The following is a 17,978-nucleotide window of genomic DNA, read 5'->3' as shown; positions in this document are numbered from 1 at the left end:
AGTCAGTTCTGCAAAATGTCGCCTGCATTTCCAAAGTGGTGGTGTTCTAGAAAAGCAAGCTGCCATCCTTGTCCTAGGTCTGCCTTCCAGGGCAGTATCATTTACAATCCCTTCCTAACACCCTGTTCTAAAGTAATTCTCAGACAGCCTAATCATAGTGCACTTTAATAGAACTGCTGAACCTTCCACTAATTACAGCTAGATAGACTTTAGCAAATAGGATTAAGCTATGCTAGTTGTGTTAAATGAAGCTAGGTGAATCACTTCATATTCAAACCTCTGGTTTTGTTTTGAATGTAGTGCATTGGCTAGAAAACTAGGTAGGAAATTGCTTGGTAGGGATGTTTAAAAAATCCATATAGTGCAAAAAGTTGCAATCCCTTTTCATGGGATTCTTGAGCAATGTCTATAGGCGCTTCTCTCCTCTCCATAACCTGGCAGCTTCTGTAGCTGCCTTTAATGGCAACTTTATGGCAGACATTAATTAATAAATAATAATAATAATAATACAATTATTTATTAATTAATTAATTATTAAAATAATTAGATAAAATAACAATAATAAAATAATAAAATAAATAAAGTAATTAATTAATTAATTAATTAATTAATTAAAATAATAATTCAATTTCTATACCGCCCTTCCAAAAATGGCTCTGGGCGGTTTACACAGAGAGATAATTAATAAATAAGATGGCTCCCTGTCCCCAAAAGGGCTCACATTCTAAAATGAAACATAAGACACACACCAGCAACAGTCACTGGAGGTACTGTGCTGGGGGTGGATAGGGCCAGTTACTCTCCCCCTGCTAAATGAAGAGAGGAGGCTAATAACATCTTCATACTGTGTCAAGTTTTGCACATCAAGCTGCTGCTGAATGTGCAAAAGCAGGGCAGGCTGCATGTTGGTGGTCAGATGGCAACCCTACCAACAGCACATTTGCTTTGTATCATCTGATTTTCATCAATGGAGAGGGGTATAAGATGGAGGAGGAGCTTGTAAGCAACGTGGATCTCAACCCAAAGATGGGTCTTTTTGCTTTGGAATGTGTTTACTGGCCCTGGGACCCTTAGCTGCCCTAGGCCCCAATAACTCAATGCCTCCCATCACTTGACTATTGCTGGGGTGAATGACTGATGACTAAGAGAAGCTCTACCTGCATCACAGAATCATAACATTTTAAAGCCAGAAGGGGCTTAGAGGTCTTCTGGTCCAGGGATTCTCAGCCTTGAGTCCCCAGATGTTCTTGGACGTCAGCTCCCATAATCCCCAGACCCAATGGCCTTTGGTTGGGGATTATGGGAGTTGAAGTCCAATAACATCTGGAGACCCAACACTGAGGGACCCAACAAAGATTAAATCACTCAAGTTGTGCTTTCTGGGGCTCTGAATCATCCCAGCAAAGGGAAATAACTGTTCTACGGACCACTTGATGTTAGACTTGTATTAGAGCTAAAAAAAAAAAAAGCCATCAGACAATGGGAGATTCATCCAACATACTAATGTGCTTGGATTTGTCCTGCAAAAACTGGAATATTTCCAGCTTTTTAAACATGCAATCAGATAAATAATTCAAAAACAACATAATAACCTGTTTCTTTTTGCTATGTTTGCTATATTTCTCCATTCTTACTGCCCTTCATGGGCAACTGCAGACTTTTTTCTGGGGATGGGGGCAAAATATACACAAAGTATGTCAACAGAAATCAAAACACAACAGAATGTATCCAGTGTTAATCCTGCTTAGAGTAGACCTATTGAAATAATTGAAAATTAGTCATGAAATGAGCTGAGCAGCAAGTTGTATTTATGATGAAGCAATAATATGGTCAAATCATATAGGAAGGAGAACAATTCTGTTTACCCCAATTAATCCACTCCCCAACTTTCTTTTCGCTATGATATTATTGAAGCACTGAGAGCAAATGTGTATGTGGAGTGGGGGGCGGTTTACAGGATTCCCTGGCCTAAACCCAAGCTGTTACTCAGTAGAAAATCTAGTTGATATACAAATCAAAAGGATTTATTTGTATATCCTCCTACAAATCAGAAAATAAAGAAGATTCTAACTGCCCTATAAGCATCATCTAGTGATTAGGTGTTGGATAAGGACTGGGAGACCCAGGTAGAAGATCTCACTCAGTCATTGAGCCCTCACTCAGTCAGATCACTGGGTGATCTTGGCCACTCACTATTTCTCAGCCTAGCCTACCTCAAAAGATTGTTGTGAGGATAAAATGGGGGGGGGGGACTTGGGATAACGTACATGGAATCATCTGCTCCTGTGAGGCAGTCTCTTTCTGTCTCTCAATGTGACCAACTTTACAGGCTGTTGTGAGGGAAAAGACGGTTTTTAAAACTTTGGCAGCTTTTCATCCAGTCTATGTAAGCATGGCTGCTTGATTTCCTGTATTGTTTTGTGTGTCCCACGGTGATACTGAGGCTGTTCTCATGACCAGCCTCGTGGTTGTGTGAAGCGTTGGGATCGTCATGGATCCTGGCGCTCCCATGCAGCCTGACCCCTTTACTAAACCTGGCTGTTAGCAGGTTAAGGGTGAGAGCGCACCATTAGCCTGGCTGCCGGATATCGTGTGTCAGCCTGAGGAGACACAGAGATGGAGGAATCTCCCAATATACCACACACGGTGCATTATGGAATACATGGCAGCCGGAACAATTAGTTCTGGCCACATATCACTCCACACTCCCCTCTGGAGTGCTGCTCATCTGGGTGTACAGGAGGTGTGCCAAAGACGCAGGGCTTGGTCGTCTGAGGGGGAGGTGAGTTAAAAGCAGATTTCTCCCTGCGTCCTCCACACTTGCTCTAGGCAATTGTGAGAATCATCTCAGTGTCCCACTCCCACCACAGCCAGGTAACCTGGAAAGCCAACTAAGCACTCTACATGCCCTCTAGCAATCTGAACACAAAGTTCTCTAAAGGTAAATTTCAGACAGAGAGTATGCTGATGCTTTGTTTCACAGAGAGGAAATAAATGAAAATTTGCTACCATTGGTCAGCCACAATAAAGAACAGGGGACACAGACAGCGAGATATTTGTAAACGACTCTGCAAAACAACCTGCCTAAGGCTTAGGCAAGTTGCAGATTTACACAGAGACTAGACCAAAAGAACTTTATCCTTTCAGGGCGCTTTCCAGATCAAACCCTACAGCAGGGAAATACAGCTACCTTTTTGCGACACACATGCAACATTGTAGCACTATATCCCAAAGATAAAATCCAAAAGAAGGCATTGGAAATGTGAATGGCACCTTGCTGTCAGCACAGGGACTGCGGTGTCAAAACACAGGAAGCACACTTAGCAGATCTGTAGTTACACTGTTGTGGGGTTAAATCTGGAAAGCACCCAGGTCAGGTCAGGTTTCTAGTTGCAGCATTGCAGCTAGAGGGACAGAGAAACTTTAAAGTAAATGAGCTGTGAGGTAGGGCATTACCTCACATCTAAAATCTGGCAGGGGGGAGCTGCTCCCTCTTGCCCACCTCCCATGGATTCCCATGCTGCCCTCAGAAGTGCACTTAGTCATGGACTATGGGGATCTGGAGATTTTACCTGTCTTCTTGGGGGCCTCCAAATGTTCTGGGGGGCCTCCCCAGAGCCCCACCACTGCCCCATGCCTGCCAGGCAAGTCAAATATTTTTTTAAAAAAACCTTTTTTACAGCGCAGCTGCATGCCAGGGACAGGGGCTGTGTCAGGATGTATGTCTGTAAGGTGTTGTGGTGTAAGATGCCTTTAACCAAAAAGGTGCAAGTCATCATATTACTGTGATTAGACTGCAAACAACCAGATTAGTGCTAGCAACATGTGAGGCCGGTTACAAGTAATGGACTGCAGTGATTGGCCTAGGCTAGCATAAGAAGGAGGCTCAGAGAAGAGCAAAGTGTCCACAGTAGGTAGAAGCTGCTACACTGTGGTCCACCTGGCTGACCATGTGAACGCTGTATCTATGTGATTGTTGTATATACCGTATTTTATGGACTATAAGACTCACTTTTTTCCTTGAAAAATATCCGCCAAAATTCAGGCGCGTCTTATATGTTTTAACAGTTTAATATGTTAAAACTCTGAAAAACTGGATTAAAATTAAGGTGCGTCTTATAGTCCGTAGCGTCTTATAGTCCGTAAAATACGGTATGTATCTACTTTTGAATGGACTTACTGAGTTGCGATATCATGTGAGTGCCTTTTTCTTATTTTTCTACAATATATTTTTTGGTTCAAAACCTTGTGTGTTGAAGTCTTCATGTAATTCCACTGGGGTACTGAAATGAAACGAATCTCTGTGAGCAGGGCACAACACCAACAGGCTGCCAATGGGTGTGCGGGCACTTGGGGAGGGAGGCTGCAGCAAGAGCTCCTTCTCTGAGCTCCTCCTCCAACTCAAGCACACTGAATCACTTCATTTCACCTCGCCGTGCTCACTCTTTTTGTTTTTAGGCCCTCTTCTCTTTATCCTTCCTCCTCCTCCCCACCCTTCCTCTAATTTTCTTCTGCTGCTACAAGGAGTTGTGGGGGGGAAGGGGAAAGGGGAATAGCAGAGGAGAGGAGAGCCGCTGCTGCTGGGGCAGGGGGAGCCCCGCAGCTGAGGGAGAAGTAAAGAGCGCGAAGGGAGAGCCCAACCAACTGAGCGAGCAAGCGAGTGGAGAGGGTGGCGGTGAACACTGACTTGGTCATCTCTCTTTCCCTTTTTCCTCCTCCCTCCCTTCCTAGCTTCACCTCACGCCGCCATGGGGCTTATCAGGATTTTGGAGCAGATGGTCTCCCCAGACTGCACCGAGCTTGAGGCGGCTCAGAAGTTCCTACACCAGGCAGCCATCAAGAACCTGCCTGTTTTCCTTTGCCCACAGAAGGAGCTCGTGCCACTGCCTCCCTCCCCCGAGTGCCCACAAACCAACTGGCAGTTGCTGTCTCCGCCATGCAGCGGCACCATGAAAAATGTTGTTGTTTTTAAAGATTTGACTTACCCTGACCCACCCCCAGCCCTCAAGTGGCCAGGGTGTGTGTGTGTGTGTGTGTGTGTGTGTGTGTGTGTGTGTCTGAAGCCCTTCAGGTCTAGGCTCCAAAATTACCTAAGTGTGCCCCAGGCCACCCTCCTCATCCCTCATTTCCCATTTTATTCACAGGGGTGGTGTCTCTCTTTTTCCCCTTTGGTTTTCAAACCTGGCTGGCTGACCAGTCAGCAGCAGAGTAAAACAACTCAAATTTCGGGAGGAAGAGAGGGAGGAAGAGAGCACACACAAGAGGATGCATGGAAGCCAAGGGGCTGCCTGCACGCAATAAAAAGGCAGCTCATGAAGCAAGAAAGCAAAGCAATGGCTGGCTGAGATGTGTTTTGGTTTTGGCAATGTACTTTTACAATACAAAATATCTGAGTGAATGTATTTTAGATACAAAATAAAATACTTTTCTGAAAAATATTCTAGGTACAAAATACGAAAAAGTATTGAAAAGATGTATTTTAAATACTTTTGTTTTAGATACTGGCCATTTTTGCCAGGCTGCTGCTGCTGCACACACCACACAAAAGAGAACTGGATATATTGCCAGTTCAGGCATAGGGTATTATATTTTATGGAGACAATTTCTGTTGATGTAATATAATTTCTGTTGGTGTAATAGAATTCAAGATTTCACTTTACACATGGTGCTATGGAGTAAGTTTCTCTATGAATTCTAGAGGCAATAGAAGTAGGTGGTTATCCTGCCACAATAATGTTGTTTGAAATTTTTTGCCTGAAACTCGACTCCCCCCCCCCATTCCTCTGTCCTGTACACACAGACTATAAACAATATATCTATCATTGAGGATGACACGGACAATAATTGAGGATTAAAAACAAGGGTCATAATCCTATTATAAGGAGAACAATAAATCTAGCAACCTCTTTGAATCCTCTAGAGTGCCTGCAAGCTAGGGATTTACCCACTGGCAACTGTTAAGATCAGCCATAGTCTTTCAAGACAGTGCATCATTGGTATCTGGTGAGTACCACTTTTATTTAAGTTTGACTTCTACTCCAGCCAGCTTCTATTTGCATCTGGATTCCATTGTGGTCTCCACTGTGGTCATGTTACTGGAAGGGCATATTGAGTGTAATCCAGCTACAGTGGGAAGGCCACTGATATGGCAATCCTATACCTACTTATCTGGGAATATGCCCCATTGAATTCAATGGGACTGGCTCAATCCTGGGGCGGGGATGCAACTGCCCCCTCTTGCCCCCCGCCTGCCCATGCTTTCTTTGCATTGTGTGAAGAGCTATAGCAAATGATAAATGGCAATGAAGTTAGTGGATAGTGGGGCCCAAACGTAGATGAGAAAATCCAGACTAATATTTGCATAATTACAACAAATCCTAATTAAATAAGCTTAAGCATTTGTTTTGTTAGCATGTTTGTGGTAGATTTGAACCACTGGGTTTTCTAATGTTTTTTTAGATCACAAGCTAGACAAGGGAAATGCTCTCAGACCAATGAAACGAGCAAAGTTGTCTCATGTCAGTTGCCAGAGTACTTCTGGAACAGAATTCCTTGGGTTTTGTGATTCTAGCTGGAACAGTTAATACGGCTAAGGTTGAAGCCACAGGGCAGGCCTTGTCATTAAGAGAGATGAAGCGGTCACTGTAAATAGCAGTTTCTAGAGAGAATGTATAATAGCTGACAAACAAAAAGGGAATCCTTCCCCTTTCACAATTGTCCAGACATGATCCTGCACAATGTGTACATATTAACAGACTGGCCCACAGGGCATATTCCTGGTGCGCCCCCCCCCGCAGGGCACCCCGCCACACTCAGCAGCAGTGAATACTCCCACCCTTAAGTACCCATCCTGCTCAAAACCCAGCACCTTCCCCACATACATTCCACCGCCCTCTCAGTGCCCTCAGCCCGGCCTTGACAGACATGTTTACTGGGGTGCAGGATGTGAAAGGGCTAGAAACTTTAATCAGAATAGCATTTGTTTTGGGATCTGAATACGAGCGTAAGAAATGCTGGGCTCTATCCAGCCCAGCGTTCTGAATTGGACAGCAGCCAGAAACAAGGTTCCCAAGGAGGGGAATGGATCTGTGTAGGGCACGTTTGCACCAAAGCAAATTCGGGTACTGGCAGCCCACTATGTGTGCATCAGACTCCTTCTGTCAGCACTGTGATGATCATATGTTGCTGGTCCCTCCCAGCCCTGCAGCATTCACAGTGTACCAAGTGTGCTGCCACTCCAGGTGCACTAATAATGATCAAGAGCCCTTTTTGCAGGGGACTCTCCTGTGCAACAGCATTCATGTATCTATGTGTATTTGTTTTCAAAATCATTTCTAGCAACAAAAACTGAAACAAGAAGCACTGGGCAAGTGCTAATAGTTCAACAGGAAAAGGCCGTGGCTTAGCAGGGGGAGGAAAACTATATTTGGCTTTGAAACTATAATTTCAGGTCAAGGGATAGGTGTTTCTGCAGCAGAACTGGTCCACATGCTGACTCCGGTATGTGGAGCCAGTATGCTCACATGAACTAAAGCAGGGTGTCTGTGATGGCAGTAGTGCAGCACGGCACAGGGGAAGGGAGGTTACTCCATGATGCTTTAAAGGTCCTTTCACCATGTGCTCCTTAACCTCTAGAATGGTGATGAGCTCAAAGCTTTCATATTTAGATAGTGCACTCCAGCAGGGGCTGTGTTAGGAAGGGAAGCTCCACCTTGGAAGAGAGATCATCCTCCCCCTAATCTGAAATGTTCTGCTTCCCTAGTGATCCTCTTTGACCAGGAACATGCCCAAGAGAGAGATACCAGTTTGACCTATTTCCTCCCTAGTCCCATATTAGACCGTGCTGTAACTCTTTATCTCTCCCTTTTACATAACAGACCAACTCACAGGAAGTCAGCCTTTTGTGCCAAGGTGTCATTCATTCACCACAACCATGAACCTTGAACCTCCCAAGCCAGAGATCAGATCAGCCACTGGAGTGACTGGAGGGCCAGCCACCCCCAGGAAAGGACCCCCCAAATTCAAGCAGAGACAAACCAGGCAGTTCAAGAGCAAGCCACCAAAGAAGGGTATCCAAGGGTGAGGACTGAACCCTATTGAAAGGTTTATTTTATTTTATTTTATTAACACATTTATATACCGCCCACTACCAAAGTCTCTAGGTGGTTTACATCAGAAAACAAACTTTAAAATGTAACACATTTAAAGCATATATAAATTTTAGAGTTAAGACAGTCAATAAAATTCAACTTAAAACATCAGCTAAAACGCTCACCTGAAGAGATGTGTCTTCAGTTGTTTCCTAAAGGTCAACAGGGATGGAGCAGATCTAATCTCAGTAGGATGTGTGTTCCACAGTCCAGGGACAATTACAGAGAAGGCTCTCCTTTGAGTCCTTACAGGACTAGCCAGTGGCACCCTCAGACAAAATTCCCCTGATGATCTTAATAGGTGGCAGGGTTGGTTCATAACAAAGAAGGCATCCTCTTAAATACTTTGGTGTTCGCTTAAATACTTAAATATACAAAGTTCTTTTTCTAGGAGGAGAAGCTATCCAGTACCCACAAAACTCACAGAATGTAAAACAGCTGGATGGAGTGCTTACTTGTAAATAATTCTATTGGTGGGAAGGCTCCAGCCTACTGCTTGTTGTGACCAGGGCTGCACAACTCAAATGCCTTGGTAGGCCAGAACTATTCACAACTTGTCGTGCAGGGGCCTAGGTCAATTTTAGTGCATTATTACATTAAATTTTTTTTTAAAAAAAGATTAGTTACTTGTGGTTCTTGGTTGCTGGAGTCAAGGACATCTTGATGGGTTATCCCCCTCACATGCTCCAAAGTAGGGATGTGCACGGAACTGCAGAGGCGCGGTCCGGTGCCAGCGGGGGTCTCTCTTTAAGGGTGGGTGGGTTGCACTTACCCCACCTGATGCTTTTCCCCTGCCGGCGTTCCCTTTTTTGGAAATGATTTTGGGGTGGCAGCATTCCTCCCTGCCGCCCCTGCCCCCGTTGTTAGCTGGAAATACCGGAAGTAATAAGTGTGCGTGCACCCACCACCAAGCACGTGCGCCCGCCACACACGTCGCACATTGTGTGCGCATGTGACATGTGATGTGTGCAGCGGGTGCACGCATGCAGCAACAAACACACACACACTTATTATTTCTGGTATTTCCGGCTAACAACGGGGGCAGGGGCAGCAGGGAGGAACATTGCTGCCCCAAAATCATTTCAAAAAAAGGGAGTGCCAGCAGGGGGGAAGTGGCGGGAGGGGTAAGTGCAACCCTCCCGCCCTTAAAGAACCACCCCCCATCAGCACTGGACTGCCAGACTGGGCCACATTTGAACCAGTTCGGAGGCCTCTAACATGGCCTCCGGACCGGTTTGTGCACATCCCTACTCCAAGGCAGGACTATGTTAATTAGTTGAAAAAACAGGAGCCTCTAGAGCCTGAGGGGGATGACCCCGCCCAGTTCTTACAGTCCTGTGTCGCTCCAAGCAGACTTATTCTCTTCTCCTCAATCTCTGTCACCATTTTCTGCTAATATTAACCTTAATCTGTATTCTTCTCAATTTTACACCTTAGTTATCTCTTGTTAAAAAAAAAAATTCTCCTATATTTTTCCTCCCCTCGCCCTGACCTTCCCCATCAAATTTCTACCTGTATGGAGCATGCAGGGATGCTCAGAAACATCTGCATTCCTACTGGGAGGGCTGGGACCAACTTCTCTCAAGCCTCAAGAGCCCTGGGAGCCCTAGTGCCAAGCACGTCCTTGCTGGCCACCTCAGAGCCATCCGGCGCGATGCAGAGTACTGCTGCTGCAGAGAATCTCCTGCCCTCAGGCTGAGAGACTCTCAGTACAGCGGCAAGGAGAGCAGGAGCAAGCACCGGCAGCACTCCGGAAGAGCAGGTAGGGGCTTTGCAGCCGACCTCAGACTGTTTTACAGAAACTATAAAACAGGAATGGCTGCTGCCTGCCATTAATAGGAAGCCAATGGCAGTCGTATCCCATTTCTACTCTTTCCAGCAGGAGTCATCTGACCTGCTAAAGACCCCCCAAATACTGACACACCAGTGGCCCAATTAGTGTCAGGTTCTCTGCTCCCCAGGGATGGAGAGGCATCTCTGAAAGATCCTTCAGATAAGAAGGCAGAAATGGCCCTAAGGAGAGTCCATGACAATTCGTCATTAGCAACTCAGTCATCTGCAGCTGCGTCTATGGTAGCCAGAGCTAGTTTAATGTGGGTTGATGACTTGCTTAATGATACTCCTAGTGATCCAGTGTGACTGCGGCAACAACTCTTAAAGCTTCAGAAGGCCCAGGACTTTGTGGCTGATGCCACATTGGACTCCATCAGATTCTCCTCCAGGGCTTCAGCTGCTGTGGCAGTGGGCAGGAGACACCTTTGACTAAAAGGCTGGCAGGCAGACTCTACCTCTAAGACCCATTTAACAGCGGTCCCATACGATAGCACAAAGCTATTCAGTGAGACAGCGCTTAAAGAGGTACTTGTGGAATCTAGGGACAAGAGGAGAACTATGCCCTCAGCTTCCCACAAACCAGACAAGCCAAATTATAAAAGGCCCTTTGGTACATTTCGGCCCTCTTTCAGGGGCAGGGACAGGAGTTCAGACCACAGCGAGGGTCATGGAATTACCAGCAGTTCCCAACAAGGAGTATGGGAAACAACAGACAGGCCTTTAACCAGGCAAAACAGTAAAGCAACATCCATGACTTGGAACTGTCCAACCTGGGGGGCCACCTGTCAGGCTATTTCCACACCTGGGAGCAGTCTACAATGGACAAGAGGGTCCTGGCTCTAATACAAGAGGGATATAGAATAGAATTGGATGGTCTTCCTCCCCACAGATTCCTTCCAACTCCACGCTCTCTCTCCATTTTCAAGCACTCAGAGTTTTTTTTAAAAGGCCATCTAACACTTCTTGGATATAGGAGTGGTGGAGCACGTGCCTCACGGCCAGGACGGGAGGGGCATTTATTCTATTCTGTTTACCATCCCGAAAAAGGACGGGGTACCTCAACAAGTGGGTACATCATGAAAGATTCCGTATGGATTCACGGAGGTAGATAGCGGAAGCTCTTCACTACAGGGACTTTCTCGCTTCAGTGGATCTAAAGGAGGCCTACCTCCATGCACCCATATACCCTAGCAGCTGGGCTTTTCTAAGGTTCAAATATGCGGGAATAGACTACCAATATGTAGCTCTACCCCTCAGGCTATCCTCAGCTCCAAGGGTTTTCATGAAGGTCCTGGCCCCTCTGATGGCCCATCTATGGCTTTGGGAGTTCAGGGTCTTCACTTATATAGATGATCTTTTGGTCCAATCAAAGACAAAGGAGTCAGCAGAATCAGATATGCAAAATACGCTGAGGACCCTACAGGAGCACAGGTTCCTAGTAAACCTCAAAAAGAGTCAGCTCTATCCTTCCCACAGGTTTCAGCATCTGAGAGTTGTGATAGACACGGAACACGGTCGGCTCTTTCTACCACAGGACAGCTTCCGTATGCTGTCCACAGTGGTCAGTCTGGCGTATGTAGCCCCAGCAGTACGTCTCTTAACCTTAGCAAGACTCTTGGGCCTGATGGTGGCAACACTGGAGGGAATTCCCTGGGCAAGGTTCCACCTCAGGGAACTTCAGTGGTTCCTTCTTCCATATCAGACAGCCATTGCCACCAAGAATCATCTGCTCCTTACTCTGTCAGCTCAAGTATGCGACTCGCTTCTCTGGTGGCTCTCACCACAGAACCTACTGGGAGGAAAGAGATTCCTGGAGCCTCCAAAAACTATTGTGACAACCGACACCCGCAACAGAGGCTGGGGGGGGGGCACACATTGCCATCAATATTCGGCACAAGGAAAGTGCTCAACAATGGAAAAGAAACACTCGATCAACTGGCTGGAGCTGAGGGCCATTTGCTTGGTGCTCTGCGAGTTCCAAAAGATATTACAAGGACAAGACGTTCTGATCAAGACCAACAATACAACAACAAAAGCCCATGTGAACAGAGAGGGGGGAATGAGATCAAGATCTTTACACATGGAGGTGGTCCTTCTAATGACATGGGCGGGACTACACCTGACCTCCCTGTCAGCATATCATGTGAAGGGAGATCTGAATTATCTGGTCAATTGGCTCAGCAGAGAGGACTCATTGCCAGGAGAATGGGCTCTAAACACAGATGTCTTCCACCAGTTATCACACAGGTGGGAAATACGAGTAATCAACCTGTTCACGACACTGCAGAACACCAAACTATCCAGGTTCCTATCCAGGTTCCCATGCAGGGCAGCAGAGGACACAGACCCAATGTCAGCCCCGTGGCCACCAGGGCTGCTATATGCCTTCCCCCCAACCTCACTGCTAACGCAAGTGCTGAGGTGTATCAGAATCCTACAAGCAGAGGTCATAATGGTGGCTCCCTTCTGGTCGAGGAGATCTTGGTTTGTGGAGTTACTACATTTCAGCACATCAGAGCCGTGGTTCCTCCCACTTATTCCAGACCTACTGCTACAGGGACCAGTGAGGCATTCCAACCCAGGCTGGTTACAGCTAGCCTCATGGAGGATCCTAAAGAGGATCCTAAAGAGTCACGGTGTCTTTGATAAGGTCTCCAAGACAATTCTCACTTCCCGTAGAGCCTCCACAAACAGAGTGTACCAGGATGGCATTTTTATGATGGTCAGCATGTCACAGCGTTCCCAGGGGTCAAACTACCATTCACCACCTTTTGCAACTTGTGTAGGAGGGTCTCGACAAGGGTTTGAAACTGAACACGTTGAAAAGACAGGCAGTGTCACTGGTGGGCTTTATTTCTGGCATATCTGCAAGGTCGAATCTTTTGCATCCCCTCAGCTTCCTCAGAGGAACAACATTGTATCTCCACCTACATTACACCGGTTTCTGTCTTGGAGTCTAATACCGTTTTGAGGGTGCTACAATACACACCATTTGAGCCAATAAAATCAATTCCATTAAGATTATTGTCTCTTAAGCTGGCATTCTTAATTGCTGTCACTTCAACTAGATGCATGTCAGAACTAAGAGCTTTATCAATACACAAGGCCTACTGCATCTCTTCAAGGGACTCAGTTTGTCTAATACCTGACCCCTTCATCTGTCCTAAGGTGATATCACAATTCCACCAATCACAAGATGTTTCCTTCCATCCTTCTGTTCACATCTGAAACATCCTCAGGATAAATTGTGGCACAAATTAGATGTTCGGTGGTGCCTTAAAACGTATATCAACAGACCAGTGTCATTCCGTAATACAGACTCTCTGTTTGTGTAATTTCTACTGGGATCAATAGGCAGGGCCATAACCTCTCCAACTATCACCAGATGGATTAGACCATATATTGCTCTGGCGTATACGACACAGAATCTTCGGCCTCCCACAAAGATAATGGCTCATTCCACAAGGGCAGCAGCTACATCAGCTGCATTTTCAACAAATGCACCAGTCCAGGAAATCTGCAAAGCTGCAACCTGGAAGAACCTGTCCACTTTCATGAGGCATTATAAGATGGACATTTATGCCTCTGCTGCTCAGGAGGCCTTTGGTAGATGGGCACTACAGGAGATGCTTCCTCAGAAATAGTCAAAAGCGCATCCCTCCCTTGGTGACATACAGGCTTTGGTATGTCCCATCAAGATGTCCTTGACTACAGCAATCGAGAACGGAGCATTGGTCATCTCGGCCCACCCAGCTTGGTGCTTCTTGGCTTACTCCTGGGAGATCAGTTTCTTAGTTTACATCAACCAGTGCAAGTAAAGGAGCTAGATTGTACCTCAAACCTTGAAGAGGATGTTCAGTATTGGTTGCTCACTCACCTTACGTTTTTATTATAGTTTGATTCACATATATTCTATGTTGCTTGTTCAAATTGTTTGGAACATATGGCAGTCTTTACTTACTAACTTGGCCTGTAAGAACTGGGCGCAGTCATCCCCCTCAGGCTCAGAGGCTTCCTTTTTTTCAGCCAATTAACATAGTCCTACCTTGGAGCAGGTGAGGAGGATAATCCATTGAGATGTCCTTGACTCCAGCATCCAGAAGAAGCCTTCATGGTAAGTGAACCAATGCTCCGATCTAGTCCCCCTGTAAAGGGACCCATAGTTTAACCAAGAATAGTGGCCAGAAAAATAGGTCCCGTCCCTGCTAAGTGGGGCCCCTGGAGTATATGTCATCCCCCCACACCACCTCCTCTCCCTATATCTCCGTTGCTTTCAGCTGCAATCGTAGGCATGCTTACATGGGAGTAAGCCTTACTGGGTACACCATGGAACATATATCGGAGTAAACATGCACAGGATGGTGCTATAAGGCAGTTTCCAGATCCTGTGTTGCTGCAGGATACCTGGGGGCCGGTAAAATAGTCCCTGCGGGCCGGATATGGCTCCTGAGCCTTCTGTTGTGCAGGCCTAAACCACTCGTTTTTGTTAGCAAATTTGCTGCTTGGGAGGATTCCTTTATAAGCAGCAGGCTGGAGCCCCCCCCCCCCCAATAGGTGGAACAACTCATTTGCCTACTCCAGAACCTAATTTTCCTTATTATATCTGTTCCAGCATTATGGAGAAAAACATTCTTCTCTAACAAGAACCTTACTTTCCCACAACAAAGCCCAGAAATGGGGGACTAATCAGTGATATATAAATGACGCCAAGGAGGGCTGGATCCAGGTTTCAAGGAACATGTGGCAAACTGCCCTCCATGAGTCCTCTCCAACTTGGGTGGAGCCTCCCTTGGTGAATTGGCAGGAAAGGAGAAGCAATTGGCCAAGAGTGGCACTCCACCACCACCGCACAAAGCTTATGGGCATAGAAGTGGTATCCAGAGGGGCACCTAAACAATTTTGGAGCCTAGACCTAAAGGCCTTTGGAGGCCCCCTCCCTTGCAAATTAAGCTGATCATGCTCAGCAGGGCAACCACACCACCCGGGACAGACTAAAGAGGATGGCGGGGGGCCCAGGGGCTGTGGAGGCCCTGGACTTCGGCCCCAAAGTCCAGGGGTAAGAGTACCTCTGGAGAGGTATCAGGAATAATGGGCCTTCAGTGGGCCCACAGCAGCTGCCCAATAGCTGGTGCAAAAACACTTCATTCAGGCTTCATTCTGCATATGCTTACATGAAAGTAAATCCTGCTGTTCAGTGGGACTTACTTCTGAGTTAACATACATAGGCTCAGACGTGAGATTTATACCATACCTGCATAGCACATATGTTTTCCACAGGCTGATGTGGGCTTTCATGTACATCAGACTTGTGGTCTGCAGTGCACTCTAATATTCATTTCTTTTGTACTGCTGGCACTGCAGCAGGCAAAAATCAATGTGGATGCAGCATGATGGCATGCTACATTGCTTGTGTTAAGACTGCAAAAGGGCAACATTTATCAAGTTCCAAGCATGGTCACGTTTCTCACTGTGCAGCTGGACTGATTTCTTCTTTGATTTGTGCAAATGTAGCTTAATATTTTTGTTTAAAATGTTAAAAGGGGTTAAACATATGTATTTACGTTATGTATTGATTACTTTTGTGGCTATATAATACACATTTAAAGAATTAAAAAGGGGAATGTGGGAAAAGGAACTGAAGCTGGAAGTGAGCATTCCATGTATTCCATTGTGCAAAGCTCTATAACCCAGCACCATTATTATCATTATAATTCATAACAGACCTATTGTTATGTTAGGCCTCATGTGAGACCCTCAGCAACACTGCACTGTGGTGGTCCTTAAAGGGTCAATGGTAACTTTGCCCACCTCCCCTACATTTTTATTTATTTTATGTATTTTTACATTTATTTCCCGCTCTTCTTCCAAGGAGCCCAGAGCAGTGTACATGGTTATGTTTATTCTCACAAACTCTGTGAGGAAGGTTAGGCTGAGAGATACATGACTGGGCCAGAGTCACCCAGTGAGCTTCATGGCTGAATGGGGATTTGAACTCAGGTCTTCCCAGTCCTAGTCCAAGACTCTAACCACTACACCATGCTGGCTACACATGAAAGTTCCGGTTTGTGTGAAGGTTACTATAATCAGCACCCCTTTAAGTGTTGTCCTTATTAAGCTTTTGACTAGAAAAACAATCTTCCCCCCTTAAATGTGCCTATAATGGGGCTTCATAAAGAAGTTAAATTTCCACACTTTGGATGAACAGTTCACGGTCAGGTGGCAACAATTAAAAAATATAATGGAGTACATTCTCCCTTCCTCCCCTTGCAGATTTGGTGATGACATCCCTGGTATGGAAGGCTTGGGAACAGGTACCAAGGAATTATATTTCTGTTGTCAAATGTATGCATTTCCCCCAACAGCTGCAGATCAGTCATGGCAAGCCTTAGTGTGCATAGGCACCATGCAGTTTACCCTTCTCAGCTCTGTGGCAACCTAATCCAGCTGATTTAGGTCTGATCTTCGGCATGATCTAAATGTAATGCCTACCCCTTGCTGATCTAAGGCACCTCTGCTAGCAGTCTCTCTCCTAAACTGTACTGTCATCATCCTGGATATTTATGTTTCTCCAGCTCTGTGTCTGGCATTTCAGACTGTGTTCTGCTCAAGCAATTCCTACTTGCCAGTCACACCTTGCCTGTCTGGATAGCAGGTATAGTCAAATATTGAGTGCATACCTTCCTACCCCAAAATCTCAGGATGTGTTGCTTCCTCATTTAATAAGGAAACAGTTTAGATGTGAGGGTGGAGAGGTGAACAGAGCCCCCCGCCAAGATGCACCAACTTTTCTTAGACCTCCTACCGGCACAATTGCTGGCAGTATTAAGAGCCATGCCTCTTTTCTTCCTCTTGAGTTCTTTGCTCTGTCAGCCCTTTTCCATCTTGAGTTTCCTACACTTGATTTCTAAAATCCTGAATGAAGCCAGGAAGCAGAGCCACACAGGGAAGCTGTGGGTGATGAATCCCCACAACAGCCCCACCACATAATCATGTGACTGCCAACATTCACATTTTGCCTTTCAGTTCAACAAAACCAAGTGTGTGTGGGGGGAAACCTATGGAGGGACCAAATACACATCCGCCCTGTATTCTCACATGAAATAATGAGCTCAGTCTGACCTCAACAATGTGGCCCCTTAGCACATGTGCATTGGCTAAACAATATGTGTGTGTGTGTGTGTGTGTCTCCATCCATTAAGTGAAAATTGGGTTGCTTCCCTCCCCCACCCCTTCCTGGCAACTAGACCAAACATCTAGCATTTACACAAATCTGGCAACTGGCCCAGAAGTTTAAAACAAACCAACCAGACTGAGTTTTCTTCTAGTTGGTAGGCAGCCCTAGCTGTAATAGGCCAATGGCTGACCTTCCACCTCAGCCTATCTCCCTCTCCAAATGGTCTTGTTTTGTTGGTTGTGGGTTGATTTTGCAAGTTGTCTTGGCCTCTCCACTTGTATGTCCATGCTAAAGCACTTCTTTGGACACAGAGAGTGTGCATGGGTTGATAGACCAGTTGGGTGGCTGCCCCTCAAAACGCCACTGTACAGACATTTTACAGGTTTCCTTAGAATTAGTTCTGCTGATACTTGGATAAGAGGGCCTCTACCATACTTGCATGATATAGTAAATGTAATCAGATGTCTTTGGGCAGGTTCCAGCTCTGCAATAAGATGGCTTTTGGCAAGAAGTACATCTAGGTTGAAATTGATGCTAACCCCACTCTTTCTTTCAGATATTACTGTGATCTGTCCCTGGGAAGCCTTCAGCCACCTCGAGCTCCATGAGCTGGCACAATATGGTATCATCTAAATAGCCTGCTAGAAAAGGAATGACATGTATAGCATTGCATTGCCTTTTCAGTAGTCTGGGCAGTTCGTGACCTTCCCCTTATTTATGCCCCCAGTTCTGCAGATTACTTATACCAATAGTAAACAGTTCTTGGCTCTCAGCAATTGATACAGCTAAAATAAAACAAGTGAACTAGGCTCCGCTTTGTA

General features: G+C 45.8%; 2 protein-coding genes across 5 annotated transcripts in view; one reads left to right on the top strand and one right to left on the bottom strand.

Annotated features, from left to right (window-relative positions):
* Window positions 1–17,978, bottom strand: part of LOC128342437 (coiled-coil domain-containing protein 137-like) — a 53,114-nt gene that overhangs the window by 24,764 nt on the left and 10,372 nt on the right. For all 4 annotated transcript variants that reach the window (XM_053289719.1, XM_053289721.1, XM_053289722.1 and 1 more), the window contains one exon: window positions 14,029–14,128. In XM_053289719.1, coding sequence (XP_053145694.1) covers window positions 14,029–14,128 — 100 coding nt within the window. The remainder of the gene's footprint in view (window positions 1–14,028; window positions 14,129–17,978) is intronic.
* On the top strand, window positions 4,733–17,956 carry PDE6G (phosphodiesterase 6G). The gene is made up of 5 exons (XM_053289726.1): window positions 4,733–5,017; window positions 5,801–6,003; window positions 7,878–8,079; window positions 16,254–16,294; window positions 17,714–17,956. Exons 3-5 carry the CDS (start codon window positions 7,934–7,936, stop codon window positions 17,788–17,790), a joined length of 264 nt encoding a protein of 87 aa, XP_053145701.1. The 5' UTR covers window positions 4,733–5,017; window positions 5,801–6,003; window positions 7,878–7,933; the 3' UTR covers window positions 17,791–17,956.

This window comes from Hemicordylus capensis, chromosome 2 (genome assembly GCF_027244095.1).
Source record: "Hemicordylus capensis ecotype Gifberg chromosome 2, rHemCap1.1.pri, whole genome shotgun sequence".
Taxonomy (NCBI): Eukaryota; Metazoa; Chordata; class Lepidosauria; order Squamata; family Cordylidae; genus Hemicordylus; species Hemicordylus capensis.
The sequence above is the reverse complement of the archived record's forward strand: the minus strand, read 5'-3'. Positions and strand labels throughout refer to the sequence as shown.